This window comes from Rhinoraja longicauda, chromosome 20, assembly GCF_053455715.1.
Source record: "Rhinoraja longicauda isolate Sanriku21f chromosome 20, sRhiLon1.1, whole genome shotgun sequence".
Classification (NCBI taxonomy): Eukaryota; Metazoa; Chordata; class Chondrichthyes; order Rajiformes; family Arhynchobatidae; genus Rhinoraja; species Rhinoraja longicauda.
The window spans coordinates 40,282,155-40,304,325 of NC_135972.1; the positions used below are offsets into that span (position 1 = coordinate 40,282,155).

Here is a 22,171-nt window from a genome sequence, read left to right on the forward strand (position 1 = left end):
AGGACTCCTTCACTGGGGGGGGGGCAGGACTCCTTCACTGGGGGGGCGAGGACTCCTTCACTGGAGGGGGGGGCGAGGACTCCTTCACTGGAGGGGAGGGGGGCGAGGACTCCTTCACTAGGGAGGGGGGGGCCAGGACTCCTTCACTGGAGGGGGGGGGGGGCGAGGACGCCTTCACTGGGGGGGGCAGGACTCCTTCACTGGGGGGGGCCAGGACTCCTTCACTGGGGGGGGCCAGGACTCCTTCACTGGGGGAGGGGGCGAGGACTCCTTCACTGGGAGGGCCAGGACTCCTTCACTGGGGGGGGCCAGGACTCCTTCACTGGGGGAGGGGGCGAGGACTCCTTCACTGGGGGGGGGCAGGACTCCTTCACTGGGGGGGGCAGGACTCCTTCACTGGGGGGGGCCAGGACTCCTTCACTGGGGGAGGGGGCGAGGACTCCTTCACTGGGGGGGGGCAGGACACCTTCACTGGGGGAGGGCCAGGACTCCTTCACTGGGGGGGGCCAGGACTCCTTCACTGGGGGGGGCCAGGACTCCTTCACTGGGGGGGGGGCAGGACTCCTTCACTGGGGGGGCCAGGACTCCTTCACTGGGGGAGGGGGCGAGGACTCCTTCACTGGAGGGGGGGGGGGGCGAGGACTCCTTCACTGGAGGGGGGGGGGTGAGGACTCCTTCACTAGGGAGGGGGGGGGGCCAGGACCTTCACTGGAGGGGGGGGGGCGACGACTCCTTCACTGGAGGGGGGGGGGGGCGAGGACTCCTTCACTAGGGAGGGGGGGGGCCAGGACTCCTTCACTGGAGGGGGGGGGCGAGGACTCCTTCACTAGGGAGGGGGGGGGGGGGGGGGCAGGACTCCTTCACTGGAGGGGGGGGGCCAGGACTCCTTCACTGGGGGGGGCCAGGACTCCTTCACTGGGGGAGGGGGCGAGGACTCCTTCACTGGGGGGGGCCAGGACTCCTTCACTGGGGGAGGGGGCGAGGACTCCACTGGGGGGGGCAGGACTCCTTCACTGGGGGGGGGGCAGGACTCCTTCACTGGGGGGGGCCAGGACTCCTTCACTGGGGGAGGGGGCGAGGACTCCTTCACTGGGGGGGCAGGACTCCTTCACTGGGGGGGCCAGGACTCCTTCACTGGGGGGGCCAGGACTCCTTCACTGGGGGAGGGGGCGAGGACTCCTTCACTGGGGGGGGCCAGGACTCCTTCACTGGGGGAGGGGGCGAGGACTCCTTCACTGGGGGGGCAGGACTCCTTCACTGGGGGGGGCCAGGACTCCTTCACTGGGGGGGTCAGGACTCCTTCACTGGAGGGGCGAGGACTCCTTCACTGGAGGGGCGAGGACTCCTTCACTGGGGGGGCAGGACTCCTTCACTGGGGGGGCCAGGACTCCTTCACTGGGGGGGTCAGGACTCCTTCACTGGAGGGGCGAGGACTCCTTCACTGGGGGGGCAGGACTCCTTCACTGGGGGGGGCAGGACTACTTCCCACAGAGAGACGGATGCGACGGAAGAGCTCTCTATGATGGGGGCATGGAACTGGGGAGCTGTGAGGCATTGGGGTACAAAGGCAAGGCTTCTGTTGAGAAGCCACCTTTCTGCAACTAAAGCGGAGAGTTTGGGCGAGGGCTGAGCTCACAGGGGTGTGAGGGGTAATGCCAGGGTGAGGATTAGGAAAGATCCAATGGATGGAACAAGAGGAACAGCAGCAGGGCCCAGTGGCACTATTACAGAGTTCCGTGATGGGAAGGAGAACAGTCCAATTACACTTCTACTCCCAAGCAATCCAGAGGAATAATCTGTCCAATCTGCCTGGGCAACTGTATTGCTGTTTTAATCTATTAGGAGGCAGGGTTACAGCTGGGAATGTGTAGGAGGGAACTGCTGATTCTAGTTGCCCCTGACTCAGTCTGAAGAAAGGTCTCGACCCAAAACGTCACCCGTTCCATCTCTCCAGAGATGCTGCCTGTCCCGCTGAGTTACTCCAGTATTTAGTGTCTATCCTTGGGGCAGCTGGGAATATCTTTTCAGCAACAAGATTCTCTAAAATAAAAGTTGGATATCTCTAACCTCCTTCAATATTTTGTTTTTCAGTATTGGCCGATAAAAAAGAAACTATGCTGAGAAAATGACTCCCAATTCTGCAGTGCTGTATTTCACGATGCGTTTGGTATTCAATGAAGGCTGCTTTCAACATTGTTTTGAAATGCGAGATCCAGTCAACTCTGCTGAACAACTTTAAACACAAGCTTCCTCTGAAAGAGGAAGGGCCATGTGTACAAAGTTGGATGAAATTGTATGTTAACTAAAGACTACAGTTCATTCGACACTTTGTTCCTCTCACAGTTCAAAGGAACAAAAACCTGGCACGCGTTTAGACAATGTCGTACCGAGGAAGTTGAAGGTAGTTCCAGATATCCAACTTCCGTTTTAGAGAATCTAGTTGCAAAAAAAATATTCCCAGCTGAACCCCTGCCTCCTAATATATTTAAATAACTGTACAGCTGCCTTGCAATTTTCTCAAGCTAAATCGGTTACCATGCCAACCATGCAACTGGCTCCACATTTGTAGCAGGTTTTCTTTCCCCTTCAGAGTGAGATCTATTCTGTCCAAGCCAAATACCAAAATGGATACCTTGGGTGAATTGGTACATCTGGATTTTGAAGTAATCATACTTATGGGAACAAAGTCTGTTGAAGAACTCGGTATTTTCATTTGTTAGCTGTCGAGGCCGGTATAGAAAACAACTTCATAGAAACATAGAAAATAGGTGCAGGAAGAGGCCAGTCTTCCTGCCAGCACCAACATTCATTGGGATCATGGCTGATCATCCACAATCAGTAACCTGTGCCTTCCTTCTCCCCATTTCGCTTGATTCCACTAGCCCCTAGAGCTCTACCTAACTCTCTGTTAAATCCATCCAGTGATTTAACTTCCACTGCCCTCTGTGGCAGAGAATTCCACAAATTCACAACTCTTTGGGTGAAAAAGTTCCTTCTCACCTCAGTTTTAAATGGCCTCCCCTTTATTCTAAGACTGTGGCCCCTGGTTCTGGACTTGCCCAACATTGGGAACATTTTTCCTGCATCTAGCTTGTCCAGTCCTTTTATAAGTTTCTATAAGATCCCCTCTCATCCTTCTAAACTCCAGTGAATACAAGCCTCGTCTTTTCAATCTTTCCTCATATGACAGTACCTGACATAATAATTTCACCCGTGTCTGCCTTCAAGGGACCCACATTTGACTTTGCCACTCTTTTTCTCTTAACATATCTAAAGAAGCTTTTACTGTCCTTCTTTATATTCTTGGCCAGCTTCCCCTCATACTTCATCTTTTCTGCGCGTATTGCCCGCAAAGATGCTGCATTGCATTAAGGTAGCAATAAAAATGTATCAGTTTAATCAAACAAACAGTAAAGGTACCCCTGTCAAGACTGCACAGCCCATGTTCCTACAGTGACAATCACACAATCATACATTATTAGCCAAGTATGTTTTGCAACTTACAAGAATGTCATTTGCCATACACTCATACCAATAAAAAGCAACAGGACACACAAAATACATTTTAACATGAACATCCACCACAGTGACTCCTCCACATTCCTCACTGTGATAGAAGGCGAAAAAAAGTCCAATCTCTCCCTTCTTTGTCCTCCAGCGGTCGGGGACCTCTAACCTTCTGTTGACGGGACGATCTTAATCTCGTAGCCGGCAGCGGGCCTTCCTCGTCGGGGCGATCAAGCTCCTGCACCGGGGGGGGGGGGTTCTCAGCTCCCCCACGCCGGGCGATCTACCCCGGGTCGCGGCTTGTCGAACTTCGTGCAGCTTTTGGAGCTCCCGACCGGTCTCAACCAGAGACCCCGCGGTGAGGCTCAAAGTCAGTCTCGAGCAAGGCCGCCAGCTCCACGATGTTAGGCCGCAGAGCGACCGGAGATACAAACCAGAAAACAATCGCATCTCCGGCAAGGTAAGAGATTGAGAAAAGTTTCCCCCTCCCCCCTCCCCCCACATAAAATAAACCAGAGAACATTAACACAAACTTTTAAAACTTACCAAAAATAACAAAGAGTTTGAAAAGGACAGACAGACTGTAGGCGAGGCAGCCATCGCGCGGTGCCCCCTACTTCTAATATACCAGAGAATAACCCATTGCAAACTGAAGCACAAAGTTGGTTCTATGTTAAACAAAGTGAACTCAAACTATATTCATGCACTCTACTCAAACAAATATTCAGCTCATTTGACTGCAGATCAATGCTTTTTGTTGCATGTAGTATTATGTGCTGATAATTACTCTCCATCACCAGATTTGACTGCATATAGATATATTGAATGACCAATCTGGACAAATGTCACAAAAACTTTAGCAACAATTACAAAAATTCAACTCGGTCACAAAGTAGATGATTCCTCTCATGTCTCTCAAAACAGCCCTCCCGTTACTGAAAATGTTTGTTCCCAGTGATGATCTCAATGCTGACGGCAAAAAACAAAATCCAATAAAGGGGAGGCCATTTAAAACTGAGGTGAGAAGCAACTTTTTCACCCAGAGAGTTGTGAACTTGTGGAATTCTCTGCCACAGAGGGCAGTGGAGGCCATATCACCGGATGCATTTAAGAGTGAGTTAGAAAGAGCTTTAGGGGCTAGTTGAATCAAGGGATATGGGGAGAAGGCAGGCACGGGTTATTGATTGTGGATGATCAGCCATGATCACAATGAATGGCTGTGCTGGCTCGAAGGGCCGAATGGCCTCCTGCACCTATTTTCTATGTTTAATTGATTTGGATTGGTTTAACTATAGAAGGAGGTGTTAAGTCAGTCTATGTCATTATGTTTTATTCACAAAATGCTGGAGTAACTCAGCAGGTCAGGCAGCATCTCGGGAGAGAAGGAATGGGTGACGTTTCGGGTCGAGACCATTCTTCAGACTGATGTCAGGGGGGCGGGACAAAGGAAGGATATAGGTGGAGACAGGAAGATAGAGGGAGATCTGGGAAGGAGAAGGGGAAGGGAGGGACAGAGGAGCTATCTGAAGTTGGAGAAGTTGACGTTCATACCACCGGGCTGCAAACTGCCCAGGCGAAATATGAGGTACTGCTCCTCCAATTTCCGGCGGGCCTCACTATGGCACTGGAGGAGGCCCATGACAGAGAGGTCAGACTGGGAATGGGAGGGGGAGTTAAAGTGCTGGGCCACCGGGAGATCAGTTTTGTTAATGCGGACCGAGCGCAGGTGTTCAGCGAAGCGATCGCAGAGCCTGCGCTTGGTTTCGCCGATATAAATAAGTTGACATCTAGAGCAGCGGATGCAATAGATGAGGTTGGAGGAGGTGCAGGTGAACCTCTGTCTCACCTGGAAAGACTGTTTGGGTCCTTTGATGGAGTTGAGGGGGGAGGTAAAGGGACAGGTGTTGCATCTCGTGCGGTTGCAGGGGAAAGTGCCCGGGGTTGGGGTGGTTTGGGTAGGAAGGGACGAGTGGACCAGGGAGTTACGGAGGGAACGGTCTCTGCGGAACGCAGAGAGGGGAGGGGGATGGGAAGATATGGCCAGTGGTGGGGTCCTGTTGTAGGTGACGGAAATGTTGGTGGATGATATGTTGGATCCGCTGGCTGGTGGGGTGGAAGGTGAGAACGAGGGGGATCCTGTCCTTGTTGCGAGTGGGGGGAGGGGGAGGGGGAGCAAGAGCGGAGCTGCGGGATGTAGAAGAGACCCTAGTTAGAGCCTCATCTATAATGGAGGAGGGGAAGCCCCGTTTTCTGAAAAACGAGGACATATCGGAAGCCCTAGTCTGAAACACCTCATCCCGGGCGCAGATGCGGCGTAGACGGAGGAATTGGGAGTAGGGGATAGACTTTTTGCAGGGGACCGGGTGGGAAGAAGTATAGTCCAGATAGCTGTGCGAGTCGGTGGGCTTGTAGTAAATGTCCGTCACTAGTCTGTCTCCTGTGATGGAGATGGTGAGGTCCAGAAACGGGAGGGAGATGTCAGAGATAGTCCAGGTATATTTAAGGGCAGGATGGAAATTGGAGGTGAAGTGTATGAAGTCAGTGAGTTCTGCATGGGTGCAAGAGGTAGCACCAATGCAGTCGTCGATGTAGCGGAGGTAGAGTTCGGGGATGGGGCCAGTGTACGTCTGGAACAGGGATTGTTCGACGTACACGACAAAGAGGCACGCGTAGCTAGGGCCCATGCGAGTGCCCATAGCTACGCCTCTGGTTTGGAGGAAGTGGGAGGAGTCAAAGGAGAAGTTGTTGAGGGTAAGAACCAGCTCTGCTAGGCGGAGGAGAGTGTTGGTCAATGGGGATTGGCTGGTTCTACGGTCGAGGAAGAAACGGAGGGCTTCGAGACCATCCTTGTGGGGGATGGAAGTGTAGAGTGACTGGACATCCATGGTGAAGATGAGGGAGTGGGGGCCTGGGAACCGTAAGTTATCCAGGAGATGGAGAGCGTGTGAGGTGTCTTGGACGTAGGTGGGGAGGGATTTAACCAGGGGGGATAGGATGGAGTCTAGGTAGGTGGAGATAAGTTTGGTGGGGCATGAGCAGGCAGAGACAATGGGTCTGCCGGGACAGTTGTGTTTGTGGATTTTGGGTAAGAGGTAGAATCGGGCCGTGCGGGGCTGGGGAACTATGAACTATGAGATTGGAGGCACTGGGGGGTAGATCGCCGGAGATGATGAGGTCAGTGATGGTGCTGCTGATAAAGGTCTGGTGTTTATCGGTGGGGTCATGGTCCAGGGATAGGTAGGAAGAGGTGTCTGATAGTTGTCGTCTGGCCTCGGTCCGGTAGAGGTCAGCACGCACGCCTCCCTTGTCAGCGGTTTTAATGATTAAGTCCGGGTTGTTGCGGAGTGAGTGGAGGGCTGCATGTTCAGGAGGGGAGAGGTTGGAGTTAGTCAGGGGAGTGGAGAATTTGAGGCAGTTAATGTCACGCCGGCAGTTGGAGATAAAAAGTTCTAGTGAGGGTAGTTGGCCACACGGGGGGGGGGGGTCCAAGAGGAGGGGGTCCGTTGGAGACGGGAGAAGGGGTCATCAGTGGGGGGTGAGGACTCCTTCCCATGGTAAAAGGCTCGGAGGCGGAGGCGGCGGAAGAAGAGCTCCACATCATGGCGGACACGGAACTCGTTGATGTGGGGGCGGAGGGGAACAAAGGTAAGGCCTCTGCTGAGGACCGACCGTTCGGTATCTGAATGGGGGAGGTCAGGGGGGATGGTGAACACCCGGCAATGGTGGGGGTTGGGGTCGGATGGAGGCAGGTGGGCAGGTGGAGGGGATGTATGGTGGGGGGGGGTGGTGGGTTAGCTGGGCAGAGGGGGGCATGAGAACCGATGTGGGGAGTACTGGGGGTCGCCTGGCTGGAGGGGGAAGGGGGAGACCCAGTGGAACCCCTGCTGCAGTTACCTGTAGTAGAGGGTGGGCAGTAGGACCCAGCAGTACTGAGGGGCTCTACCTGGTGGGTGGGGGCTGTGGGCCCAGCGCGGTGTGTGTGGGCCGGGTGGAGCTGCAGCCTGTTGTTGGTCCCGGGGGCCGGGTACAGCGACGGCTGTGACCTGCTGCTGGGCGGTGGAGCGGCGCGGGTCAGCACGGTCGCTGGGGGAGGCCCGCGGGGACCTGGAGCCCGGGTAAGTGACGGTCGGCTCGGTCAGCGGATGGCCGGGGAGGGCGTGGGCGGCGGTGAAGGGGTCGGGAAGGTCGACGGCAGCGGTGAAGGGGTCGGGAAGGACGTGGTCGGCAGCGGCGGTGCAGAGGCCTCGCTCGTCGGCGGCAGCGGCCCCGGGGAGGCAGTGGAGGTCGGCGGCGGCAGCCTCAGGTAAGCCTCGGCAATCGGCGGCCCCGGGGAGGCGGTGGTCGACATCGGCGGCAACGACCCCGGGGAGGCGGTGGAGGTCGGCGGTGACGGCCTCAGGTAGGCCTCGGCAGTCAGCGGCCCTGGGGAGGTGGTGGAGGTCGTCGTCGGCAGCCCCGGGGAGGCGGTGGGTGGTGATGGCCTCAGGTAGGCCTCGGCAGTCGGCGGCCCCGGGGAGGCGGTGAGGAGTGGTACTGCACCTGGTGGCAGTAATGGCGCCGTGGGCCTCTGCCTCGTGGTGTGCCGGCCGGCGGTGCGGAGCAGCGGTGGAGTTGCGGGCCTGCGGGCGGTCGAGTCGCTGCCGAGGAGTGTCGGTGGAGGCATCCGTCTATAGGCAGGATAGTTTGCGAGCCTTCGTGGAGTCCAGGTAGGTGAAGAATCGAGTGTTGAGGGCGTGGATCCGGTGTAGGATGAAGTATAGTTGGGGCCCGTTGCAGGTATGGGTGAATGAGGCCCGGAGCTGTGGGAGAGTCAGAGAGAGGGCCTGCTGGTGCCTGCGCATCCCAGCCAGGGTACAACGCAGGGCACGGAAAGAAAACTGTTCAGAGAAGTGGCAGATGGTCTGTTGGAGAAGGTAGTCCAGGTTGGGTCCGAATTGGGAGGTCTGGAAACGGAGCTGGAAACCACGAGGCAGAAGATGGAGGCGCAGGCAAGTCCCAAGGAAGCAGATGTGGCTGTGGTAGCGAGTCTGGGTCAAGATGTGGTCGTAGAGTAGGAGGGCAGGAGAAATCACAGAGGGGGAGCAGCGAGAGAGCATGTTGCTAAACTCTCGTCGAAGAGAGGAGGAGAACTTCTTCAAAGTGGACATACCTCGAAGAGAAATCGCAGTGGAGCAACCAGTAGTATAAGAATTATGTATCTGTTGAAATGTGCCCAATTGTTTTTAAAGTGACCAATTTACCTTTCTCTAAATCACACTCGGTCCTAAAACACTAGACAATAATTTTTTGATCTTTAAAAAGAGGGGAGGGCGGAGAGTGTTTGTATAAGTTACTTACCCAGGTAGGCAGCTCAGTGGCGCAGCAGTAGAGTCACTGGCTTACAGCGCCAGAGACTGGAGATTGATCCAGACTACGGGTGCTGCCTTTACTGAGTTTACACGGTCTTCTTGTGACCGGGTAGGTATCCCGGATTCTCTGAATTTCTCCCACATTCCATCGACCTGCAGGTTTGTGGTTAATTTGATTCTGTAAATTGTTCCCAGAGTGTAGGATAGAACTAATGTATGGGGTGATGTTTGGTTGGCGTTGACTTGCTGGGCTTAAGGGCTTATTTCCATGCTATGTCTCTAATCTAAACTAAACTAAAATTAGAGACTTCAACATTTATGTTGAAATATTGTAAAACATTAGGTTGTAAAATACCCAAGCAAAATATGAGGTGTTGTTCCTCTATTTTGCGCGTGGCCTAATTCTGGCAATGGAGGAGGCTTGGAACAGAAAGGTCAGAATGGGAATGGGAAAGGGAGTTCATGTGGTTATCAACCAGGAGATCCAGCAAGCCTTGGTGGACCGAGCGCAAGTGTTCAGTAAAACAGTCACTAAGTCTACGCTTGGTCTCGCGAGGACCAGCACCTCATAATCTGCTTGCGTAGCTTACATCCCGATGGTATGAATGTTGAATTCTCTCATTTTAGGTAACTTACACAAACACTCCCCTCCCCCTGCTCTCCTTCCTCCATTAAGTCTGTTAACCAGTTCCAGTTTGCAATGATGTACCCCTCTTGGGATCACACTATCCCTAGCAAACAAATAGCCCAGCAAGGAACCACCCTGCCTGAGGTCATCTGTTGCTGGCCCTGATTTGTCCTGGTCTTTTCTTGCTTCCAGCCCAGCCCCCTCCCTACAATCAGTCTGAAGAAGGATCCCGACCTGAAACGTCACCTATCCATTTTCTCCAGTGATGCTGCCTGACCCACTGAGTTACTCCAGCACTTTATGTCTATCTTTGGTTATAAGCCAGCATCTGCAGTTTCTTTTTATTACATTAAGTTCAAGTCTAGTATTCCTTTAGAATATCCTTTACAAAGTTGTTGTGGCTATGCAGGACTATCTTCACCAAGACCTAACTTTAAATGGCTGTTCCAAATGAAAATCTGGCATACCAACCAAAATGCCCTGTGCAAAAGAAAGTTAAGCTTGATTAAAGTGTTCCATCCCTTTCACCACCACGCTATTTCCAGGCATTTACTTACATCATTTCAAAAATGTTCTGTTCAGACAGCACTTTTCAAATGTTATGAAGAGCCTTGCTTTGTAGAGACACTGGTAATGACCCATTTGATAACTCTTTGCTCTTGCAACAAACCATTAATAGATTTTCCCACAAATACACTAAGTGGACAACTAGAAGTAATAGAGGGTTAATTCCCAAGGCACAGTTGATTCGATGGCATTAATAAACAGCACTTAACAAGGCTAACATGTCTGCGTTACTTAATGAAACTATTTCCTCCCACTGTGCTGCTTATTAGACGTGCACGTGTTGTCATGCACAACAGCTTGCCAGCGCACAATCTTCTAAATGCGTCCCTTTTAGAAAGGTCTTTTTGTGCCGTGTGAAATCAGTCTTTTTCCCCATTCTGCTCATTCCTGAATAAAAAGTGTTGGCATCACTACTTTAAATAGAACCAATTTTGCATTCAGGTTAAAAATAAAACTCCTGCCCCCCATGTTATTGGGCATATGCACGGTTGTGTGATGAAGTGTCACAGAAGTAAATTACCTTCAAATGTTTTCCATTCCGTGCACGGCCCTTTGCCGAGATTTGGGCACTGTTTATAAACCATCTCTCAGCTACATTCCATTCTTCAGGCAGAACAAGGAGAGGCTGTCTTCATGAAAATTAAATCTCAAATCACAAACACATGTGGAAAGTCGACTGTCCACAGAACGCAAACACGAAAATACTGTGCGATTTATTTTATGGTTACCCAACAAAATAAGTTGCATTAAAATGTTGAGTAAATGCATACACATCTTGATTTGACTCTGAAGCCAGTTAATAATGCTAATATACTGTTCGCACTTGGTATGGCAATGACAAGAGGATTGAGCGGGTCCCATCATCAGTGGGACCATATAAACACAAACATGCATATCACATCCAGAATGCCTCCAAGTTTCCCTTTACAGGAATGCCAAGATCCCAAAATCAGAAAAAGTGGAAAATGTGATCCTTCAGCAGAGACATTTGCAATGTAATGTCAACAAAGAGGCACCAACAGCTCTTATATACGCTGGGGAATATGCAAATAAAATTAACCCTCAAAAAGATTAATGAGATAGTATTGTCCTCAAGATTTTTTGAATCCCACATGTTAGGCACACAATCTTACTCATACCAAATTGGTTTTATTCAAGTTTTGGGATCTAGGATCTGGGCCAAATCTTGCATTTATTGCCCAACTCAAATTGCTTTTAAGATGGTGGTGGTGAACTAATTGCGTTCTTAACTGCTGCACTTCCTTCCATTGAATATACTCCCATAGTGCTGTTGAGTCGAGTGCTCCAGCATTTAGGCCCAGTGATGGTGAAGGAACAGCCACACATTTCCAATTCAATGTGGGGTGTGAGCTGGAGAAGAATGTGCAGGTTATGGCCTTCCTTTATATTTCTTGGTAGTAGAGGTTGCCAGCTTGGGAGGTGTTGTTGGAGTAGCCTGGGCAAGTAACAATAATGAAGATAGACACAAAAAGCTGGAGTAGCTCAGCAGCATCTGTGGAGAGAAGGAATGGGTGACGTTTCAGGTCGAGACCCTTCTTCAGCCTGAAAAGGGGTCTCAACACAAAACATCACCCATTCCTTCTCTCCGGAGGTGCTGCCTGTCCTGCTGAGATACTCCAGCATTTTGTGTCCATCTTCGGTGTAAACCAGCATCTGCAGTTCCTTGCTACACAGAGTCGCAGCAATGCATAATGGAGATGGTGTTAGGCATTGTGCACTGGTAGTGGAGGGGAGGAATATTGAGGGTGGTGGAGAGGGCAGCAATCAAGCACATTGCCAGTGAACTCATACTGGCAAAAGGGAAGCACTCCATGTGCAGCAGCTTCGTGCAACATGGATGATGGTCAGGAGGCATGATATTCACACGGAATTGCAGCATCTCACCTACTCTTCATTTACTGATCAATGGCAGCCATCAGGATATTGATGATGGGGAGGCTTCAGAGATGGCAATGCCATTGAAAGCCGATGATAGTCATAGAGTGTCACAGTGGGGAAACAGGCCCTTCTGCCCAACTTGCCCACATCAGCCAACATGTCCCAGCTACAAGAGTCCCACCTGCCCGCGTTTGGCCTACATCCCTCCAAATCTAGGTGGTTATACTCTCCCACTTGTTGGAAATAGTAATTCCCCCGAGCTTTAATTGCACAATTACTACTTTAGTGCCACAGTTATTGCTAACCACTTATCAGTCACACTTCAATGCTGCCCAGGTCTTGCCACATGCAGGCTCTGGCTTCTTCATTGATGGAGGACTTGCGACCAGAATTGAACAAAGATGTTCATCAGGGAATCCTTTAATGCAAGGAATTTGGAAACCGGAAAGTCACACAAAGTGAAACCCTCACAACATTTTCTTAACAAAATAAATGATTAGCAATTGCATCAACATGAATGAGCTTGTCGAGACCACACTGACTTTTGCCGACTTAATCCTGTGGTTTGTGGGGTGGTGCCAGAAAATACATGACATAATTGCAGCCGTAAGATCTCGAATGAAGGGAAAAGACCCAAACACTCATCTTCAGGCTGCTTTGCATGTGACATTAATTCATTGCAAAAGGAGACATCAGCAAGAATGAAATGTAAATGTGGGCCTTATACCACTGCCTACACAACAAAGAAAGAAACCGAAAAGATCTTGCTGATCATTACCCTTCTGATACTCACCACACTTCATTATACTACAAATATCAATGATGCCCTCTGCTCACGTGTTAAATGCTCTTTAATAAGTGGTGTAAACTCAGAAGTAGGCTGCAGAGCTCTGGGACAGGCTGAAGGTTCTTTGCAGTACAACACCTTAATTATAATGAAAGAATGAAATTATGACTTAATCATAAGATCATAAGTGATAGGAGCAGAATTCGGGCATTCAGCACATCAAGTCTACTCTGCCATTCAATCATGGCTGATCTATCTCTCCCTCCTAACCCCATTCTCCTGCCTTCTCCCCATAACCTCTGACACCCGTACTAATCAAGAATCTATCTATCTCTGCCTTAAATATATCCACTGACTTGGCCTCCACAGCCTTCTGTGGCAAAGAATTCCACAGGTTCACCACCCTCAGACTAAAGAAATTTCTCCTCATCTCCTTCTTAAAAGAACATCCTTTAATTCTGAGGCTATGACCTCTAGTCCTAGATTCTCCCACTAGTGGAAACATCCTCTCCACATCCACACTATCCCAGCCGTTCCCTATTCTGCATGTTTCAATGAGGTCCCCCCCACCATTCTTCTAAACTCCAGCGAGTACAGGCCCAGTGCCATCAAACGCTTATCATAGGATAACCCACTCATTCCTGGAATCATTCTTGTAAACCTTCTCTGGACCCTCTCCAGAGCCAGCACATCCTTCCTCAGATATGGGGCCCAAAATTGTTCTCAAAATTCCAGATGCGGAATTCACTATCCTTTTTCCCTTTTATCCTCTCACCCTCTCCTCCTTCTTCCACTTCCATCCTTAACCCCCCTCCCCCTCCAGCTTTCCATTTTCCTTCTCTTTAGCCTCCTTTTCATCTCTAGCCTTTGTCACTTTTACCACCCATCTGACAATTACTCCACTTTAAGTGTGTCCACCTATCACTCACTGGCATTGCCCCACTCCCACCTCTCTTGTCCAGCTTTCTCCCCCTATTCCACTCAGTCCCTCCACAGATACTGCCTGACCTGCTGAGTTCCTCCAGGGCCGTGTTTTTCTCTAAGTTCCTGCATTTCCATTGTTTTGTGGAGACTTGTTGCTCCCAAATCACAATTTGAGGCTTCTACATTTCAGAATGCCCCTTCTTCCCTTTGTGCAGACTGGGCCAGTAATTCACAGGTGTCAAAGGAGATGTTGCATTTCAAGTAGATTTTGAGAATGTCCTTGAAATCATTCCTCTGTCCTCTCGGTAGTCTCTTTGTATCAGAGAGTGTAGGAAAAAAAAACTGCAGATGCTGGTTAAAATCGAAGGTAGACACAAAATGCTGGAGTAACTCAGCAGGACAGACAGCATCTCTGGAGAGAAGTAATCGGTGACGTTTCAGGTCGAGACCCTTCTTCAGAGTTTCAATCTGAAGAAGGGTTTTGACTCGAAACGTCACCTATTCCTTTTCTCCAGAGATGCTGTCTGTCCTGCTGAGTTACTCCAGCATTTTGTGTCTGTCTTCAGCTTAAACTAGCATCTGCAGTTCCTTCCTACACATGCTAAATAGCCTACTCCTGTTCATGAGATATTATGTTCTTACTTTCCCAACTGAGCCTTTAGCACCAGCCTTGGGAGAAAGTATTTTTTGGTGTTTGTATTGGCAGGATGGTATGGTAGCCAAGGCTGCCAAAGTAACCCACTAGAAAACTGAGTGTATTACATGTTATGCACAAGAAAAGTCAACCTAACACTTCAACAGTGATCACTTAAATCCTGCCTAAACGTTGGCCATTAACAGGGCTTTTACACTCCTGCAGGTCCATAAATCATGCATTAAAAGTGATACTTCATCAACTAATTCCAAATCAGTTTTTAAGCACTTGAGGTAGATATAAATGCTAATTTACAAAAGCACCTTGCAAGTGACAGCACTCTCAGCACTAGTGACATCAGCAGTGCCCCACCTTCATCCTGCCTCTCTTCCGGCAGGATTTCCATCCTTGTGGAAAAAACTTGATTTTTGAAGCATCACACCAAACAACAACAAAGATTCAACTCCAAGGTTAGATCATGCAGGCAGCAATGGTTAGAAAGTGTTTAGTTTAGTTTAAAGATACAGCGTGGAAACAGGCCCTTTGGCCCACCGGGTCCGCACTAATGAGCGATCCCCGCACACTAACACTATCCTACACACACCCGGGGCAATTTACACTTACACCAGGCCAATTAGCCTACGAACCTGTACGTCTTTGGAGTGTGGGAGGAAATTGAAGATCTCGCAGAAAACCCATTCGGGTCATGGGGAGAACGTACAAACTCCATACAGACTGCACCCGTAGTCAGGATCAAACCCGGGTCTCTGGCACTGTAAGGCAGTAACTCTACCGTGCCATCACTTGCTTCTTTCTGAATGTGGGAATTGTTTGACTTACTACTTCTCTCTTGCTCTGATCCAGGATATTGTGGGTATGCAATACTATAGATTTGAGAATATAATTAACGCTGGCACAAAAGAAATACTGCCAACATAAAGGCTTTCTCATGCAGAGGAGACTGTTCATTGAATTATTTGCCAAGTTTTCTACATGTTCTTACCAATGTACGATAACAACATTTGAATATTTGAAGACAACGCTGGAGTAACTCAGCGGTGTAGGCAGCATCACTGGAGAGAAGGAGCCAGTGACGTTTTGGGTCGAGATCCTTTTTCAGACCATTGAGACATTTAAAAGACTCACTACGTAGATGCTACGTGGATAGGAAAGGTTTAGAAGAGGTATTTGGGCCAATTGTGGGCAGATGGGATTAGTGTCGATGAGGCATGTTGGTCAGGGTGTGGGTATCTATGACTAATTAACGCCTCAAGCAAAATAACTGATCACCCCTTCAACGCTCAGGGATGAAGGAAGCTACAGGTAAAGATGGACATTACCTGGTCCCATCAAAACGTCCCCACCATCGAAGGGACCGGCAAAAAGCGCTGCTTCAAGAAAGCAGCTAAATGACATCAAAGACTCACACTGCCCTGGCCATGCTCTCTCCTCCCCACTACCATAGGGAGGGTGGAACAGGAGCCCGAGATCCATTACCTCCGGGCAGAGGTGTATCTACGGAAAATAATGCCTACGGCAAGCACTGAAATTGCGCTCCTGTCCAAACATCTGACACCTATCTTTTAGATGACTTTACCATAATATCAGCTCAAAAATATAAGTCAAGCAACACAGACATGTTTGCTATCTCAGTCTGAAGAAGGGTCTCGACCCGAAACGTCACCCATTCCTTCTCTCTTGAGATGCTGCCTGACCTGCTGAGTTACTCTAGCATTTTGTGAATAAATACCTTCGATTTGTACCAGCATCTGCAGTTATTTACTTAACACACTGATGTGGTGGAATTTGCAGCGCTGTCATTTTAGAATGACTACTTTTATGTTTTGCAATCATACTTTAATTGGCTAATGTAATGTTAAATGCAACCGAGAACCGTGGATGCACTTAATGGAGGAGATTTCCACTAATTTATACACTATTAATGTCGACTGGGGGAGGTGAAGGAGGAAACAAAAACAGTTACAATACCCTTTCACAAGAATTGTTGTGAAGTATTGCAACCCAGTGAATCACACATTCACTTCATAATTCAACACACAGATCACTTCAGCAGCCAAATGCACCTTTTTTATTTTCACTGCACCTTTGCATTTGAAAATCACACACACATTAAAAATTATTTTTTTAAAAGAGAGGTAGGTGAAAAGCAGCAAAGGAAAAAAACCAGACGTCTTGACAAGAATGATCATCGCAAATTCATAACGAGCAAAAACAAGTTGCAATGACCTTTTTCACCAAAGTCGCTGGACTCAATGGTGCACATGAAAGATATGCAAGAACACATGAATGTTGAATTAATTTGTTATGTTGAAGTGGTCAGCGGCTCCCCTCCCCTGTCACGTCCAACCTGCATGTACAGAGTGCTCCTCCTCTCCCCTGTCACTGGTCCAACCTGCATGTACAGAGTGCTCCTCCTCTCCCCTGTCACGTCCAACCTGCATGTACAGGGTGCTGTTCCCCTCCCCTGTCACTAGTGCAACCTGCATGTACAGAGTGCTCCTCCCCTCCCCTGTCACTGGTCCAACCTGCATGTACAGAGTGCTCCTCCTCTCCCCTGTCACTGGTCCAACCTGCATGTACAGAGTGCTGCCCCCCTCCTCCCCTCCCCTGTCACGTCCAACCTGCATGTACAGAGTGCTCCTCCCCTCCCCTGTCACTAATGCAACCTACATGTACAGGGTGCTGCTGTTTACTCTGCTAATCCTTTTGTTCATATCTATATTGTTTTTTGCACAGTTACCTGTCTGGAGTTCCTCTGACAGCGGTTTAAATATTCCCCCACTGCCATGTTCTCTGGGCTCCCCGAGTGCGCACTGCCGCGCCGTCATTCCGCGCCCCCGGGAACGCACTGCCGCTACCACTCCGCGCCCCCAGGAGCGCACTGCCGCGCCGCCACTCACCACGCCCCCAGGAGTGCACTGCCGCGCCGCCACTCCGCGCCTCCGGGAGTGCACTCCTGCTACCACTCCGCGCCCCCGGGAGTGCACTGCCGCACCGCCACTCCGCGCCTCTGGGAGTGCACTCCCGCTACCACTCCACGCCTCCGGGAGTGCACTGCCGCGCCGCCACTCCGCGCCTCCGGGAGTGCACTGCCGCGCCGCCACTCCGCGCCCCCAGGAGCGCACTGCCGCACCGCCACTCCGTGCCTCCGGGAGTGCACTGCCGCGCCGCCACTCACCGCGGCCCCCCTCGGGCCCGGCCAATGGGCAATCAGCCCCTGTATCCAAGGGAAAAGCGGGCGGCAGGGGTAATAGAAACTGCTCTGTGGCGCCCCCTTCAAGTGGCGCCCAGGGCACGTGCCCTAGATACCTGCCGCACCCTAGATACGCCACTGCCTCCGGGTTCAAGAACTATCTCCTCCCTGCAACCATCAGGTTCGTGAACTACCCAGCACCACCAAAACCACAACCACAACACAGCACATAACCATCTTGACTGGACCTGGCACTACCATGGTGCTGAATGTACTTTGTTAGTCCACTATCACAGTCTAGTTTACTTAGCATAACTGATGATTTATTGTATAGTCATACTTGTTGGTACTTTTAATGTGTTGTAAACTGCAACATTTGATCTGATTCATATCCGTTGCATATGGCAAACACTCCTGAAGTTCTTGAAAACACTGACACACAAAAAGATAACATTGAAATATTCTGCATCAAAGGAAAATAGGTTACCAACAAATATTGTTTAAGAATTCCTATAATCAATTTGAATAAGCAATTCTTGACAACATTGGACAAAAGCATATTACTATGGAAACAAGTTATGCAGACTAGCCATATCATTTGCCAATGTAACAGAGGTACATTGATACCAAACAATGTTTAGAACAATGGATAAAAAGGCTCACTTGCTGCTCCATCAGTCAGAAGTCAGTACATACAAGCAAGTATGTCGGTTAATTAGAGTGGTATAAATGTAAATTGCCCCTAGTGTGTGTAGGATAGTGTTAAAGTGCAGGGATCACTGGTCGGTGCGGACTCGATGGGCTGAAGGGCTTGTTTCCACGCTGTATCTCTAAATTAAACTAAAGGCATTGGGTGCTTCCATGAGCTCAGCAACCATCAAGCACAATCAAATTCCAGGAACAGAAAAAAGGAAGTTACAGAAATTATGTTGGTGTCAGCTTCATAATACTTCATAAGAATCAGTTTTGAGAGGGTGACGAAGTTTGTGCTGGGGTTTTGGGGGGGGGGGAGGGAAGGAGGGAGGATCTCAGTGTACCCCACTACTGCAACTGTAAGAGCAGCACAGTGGCACAGCGGTAGAGACCCAGGTTCGCTCCTGACTTCAGGTACTGTCTGCTGGGAATTTGGAAGTTTTCTCTGTGACCGTGTGGGTTTCCTCTGGGTGCTCAGGTTTCCTCCCACATCCCAAAAATGTCTGTAGGTTGACTGCCTTCTGCAAATTGTCCCTAGTGTGTAGGATAGAGCTAGTGTACGGGTGATCACAGGTCGTTGCGGACTCGGTGGGCTGGAGATCCTGGAGATTCCCGCTCTGTATCTCAAAACTAAAAGCAGAGCAATAAACAACAGGATTTGCTCAGCAATCCTTGCAGAAAACAACATTGTCTGACATTGTCTGTTACAGCAATGTTGTTGACTTGTGTAAATTCACTGACATAATCACATTTGACACAAGCTAACCGTACGTCGTCACCATGTGTAACTGTGGCATTATTGTCGGACAGCAATTTGTTTCACAATGCACTACATTAGTCAAAAGACCATGAGCAAACGTACTTCTGATGATATCGCCGGTGGTGTTGTCCACCAGGGTTGACGGCAGTGCAGTATCCAGATGCATGGCCCAGTTACTTGTTGGTCTGGGAACCTTTCTCTCCTCATCATCTTTATTGGCGTCTGAAACAGAAAAATAATTACTCAACGTTTCAGCTGTTTTAAGTTTTAGACATACAGTGCGGAAACAGGCCCTTCAGCCCACCGAGTCTGCACCGACCAGCGATCCCTACACACTAACACTATTCTACACACACTAGGGACAATTTTACACTCATACCATGTCAAATAACCTACAAACCTGTACGTCTTTGGAATGTGGGAGGAAACCGGAGATCTGGGAAAAAACCTATGCAGATCACGGGGAGAACTTACAAGTTCGGTACAGACAGGGCCTTTAGTCAGGATCGAATCTGGGTCTCTGGTGCTGGAAGGCAGCAACTCTACCGCTGCACCACCGTGCCACTGGCTCCACAATTATTAAGAACAGTTTAAAAGAATCCTTTTTTCAGTTTTAATGGCTATTAAATATAAACGTCTCAAATTAACAAATTGAAACATCGCTACGTGTATTCAATTTCAAGAAAAGGCTAAATACTGCATATAAAATAGCATTTCAATATATCACACGAATTAATAAATATGATGTTAAATAATGTTAATGTTAATATGGAAGAAAGAGCAGAAGTGAAGATGTACCATTACAGTGGTGATCAACATGAATGCTGAGCACAAGAAAGGAACTGACTTTGACTAAGTTGAAGAATTTACAAAATGGAATCTTATACACGAGCAACTTATTTGAATTTCAGAAGAGAAAGACTCCTGTCCAACCAAACGTACAGAGGCCATCCCATAAAGTTCCACATTGTTCAATAATACTCCCCACTGACCTGACAACTGCACAACCCGAACCAGACCCAAGAAACAATCACAAAAGCAGCTGGAATGTGGGAGGTAATGAGTCATTTATGAGACATGATGCCAGACCAATAATAAGTAAAGCTCCAGGGATTGGTACAGGAGATAATACTAGCTGTTAATATAAAAATATTTGGATTTAGAAGCTTCAGCACAACCTAGAAAAATCTGCACACGTTTAATAGGGATAAAGAATCTGATCAAAAATACTGTTGGAGCCCAAGGAGTAGTGTCACTGGAGGCCACAAGTAAACACAAACAAGTTAAAAGTGCTACATGTTTGAAAACAAAACCATGGAGACACAAGGAACTGCAGATGCTGGCTTTAAAAACAGCTCCGGCACTTGGCTTAACAACACTGGTGTACAGGAGTCCAAGTCCAAAGCTCCCTGAAAGTAGAAACACAAGTAGATGGACTGGTAAAGGAGCCTTATGGAATGCTTGCCTTCATCGATGGTTCAAGAATCAGGATGTATACCTAGTTTCTACAGAAGTACCAAGTATTGTGTGCACTGAAGATAGACATAAAATGCTGGAATAACTCAGCACAACAGGCAGCATGGGTGACGTTAACAATGATAATTTCCCATTTTCCTTGAACGATCCCCTTTGATGTCTCGTTTTCACACCTTACCCTTCTATATCTCTGTGTCTCCCTCTCCCCTGACTCTCAATCTGAAAAAGAGTCTTGATCCGAAACGTCACCCATTCCTTCTCTCCAGAGATGCTGCCTGCCCCGCTGAGTTACTCCAGCATTTTGTGTCTCTCATTGGTTTATAACAAGCATCTGCAGTTCCTCCCTACACACTGATCAGGCAGGTGGGAATGGTACGGTGTGACACCATTGCCAGGCCAAGCCGATCCCTACATCACCGACCCAGTGCCACCGCCAACATAACTGGTCTTTATGGCCAAGATAAGACTCAAACATTTCACAGCCTTAATACTTGAAAGGTACAAGATGGGCCCAAAAATGCAATGATCTTTGTCCTACTGCAGAATAAATCTACTCGTTTTACGGTACAGTCGGTGCACTCATGTACTTATATACGATTGTGCTTATGTCTAGTATCATTTTACTGGATTGTATGCAAAAAAGATTTAACTATATCTAGGTACATGTGACAATAAAGCAATATTGAACCACACACACGCATACGCGCACACACACACATCTCAACTACTTCCCCCAGCTGTGCTCTCATGCACCACACTTTACAATGCATACAACAGATAATGCTTCACATTTCTGCCAGATTCAAAAGATTCCAGCACCAAACACATTCCCTGGATTGTGCACAATCCCCCTTTCAACGTGGGGAAATTTTTTAAGTGAATAAAAAGGTATTATAGAGAAATAGTAGAGGCATATGGTTTAACTCAGGCAGATGGGATTAGCCTGGCTAGGTACTGCTATCAGCATGGAGGAGTTGGGCCAAACGGCCTGGTTCTGTCTGAAGAAGGGTCTCAACCCGAAACGTCACCCTTTACTTTTCTCCAGAAATGCTGTTTGACCCGCTGTGTTACTCCAACATTTTAACGTATATTTTCGGCCTGTTTCTGTGCTATGTAACAAAGAAAGAAATGTCAAAGAGACTGATGACTTCAGAATTCTATGGTCTGTGACCTCAGCAACCATTCCCCTAATCATAACATCTTCCCATCGACATACAACAGATGTCACACCCGTCCTTTTCAAAGATCTCATCCCACTATCCAGGGACCCCAGAAAAGGAGCAATTCACTTGAATGTCTGAAGAAGAGTCTCGACCCGAAACGTCACCCATTCCTTCTATCCAGAGATGCTGCCTGTCCCGCTGAGTTACTCCAGCATTTTGTGTCTATCTTTGATTTAAACCAGTATCTGCAGTTCCTTCGTACTCACTTAAATTGTTTTTCCCAATCTCATCTACGCATTCTCCATTTACAATGTGAGTTTTTACCCTGCTCCAGGAAAGATGCCATTGAGCCAGGAAAGGATGGGGAGAAGATTTGCCAGGATGTTGCTCGGACTCAAGGGCCTGAGCAATAGGGAGAGGTTGGGTATGCTAGGACCTTATTCCTTGGAGCACAGGAGGTCGAGGAGCGACCTTGTTGAGGTGTATCAAATCATGAGGGGAATAGATTCAGTGAACGCAAAAATGCTTTTCCCAGAGTTAGGATATCAGAACTAGAGGACATAGTTTTAAG

General features: G+C 48.9%; 1 protein-coding gene across 1 annotated transcript in view; it reads right to left on the reverse strand.

Annotated features, from left to right (window-relative positions):
• mdfic (MyoD family inhibitor domain containing) overlaps positions 1 to 22,171 on the reverse strand; it is a 60,947-nt gene that overhangs the window by 33,153 nt on the left and 5,623 nt on the right. Inside the window, exon 3 of the mRNA XM_078416665.1 lies at positions 19,064 to 19,183. Within this exon, the coding sequence (XP_078272791.1) occupies positions 19,064 to 19,183 (120 nt within the window). The remainder of the gene's footprint in view (positions 1 to 19,063; positions 19,184 to 22,171) is intronic.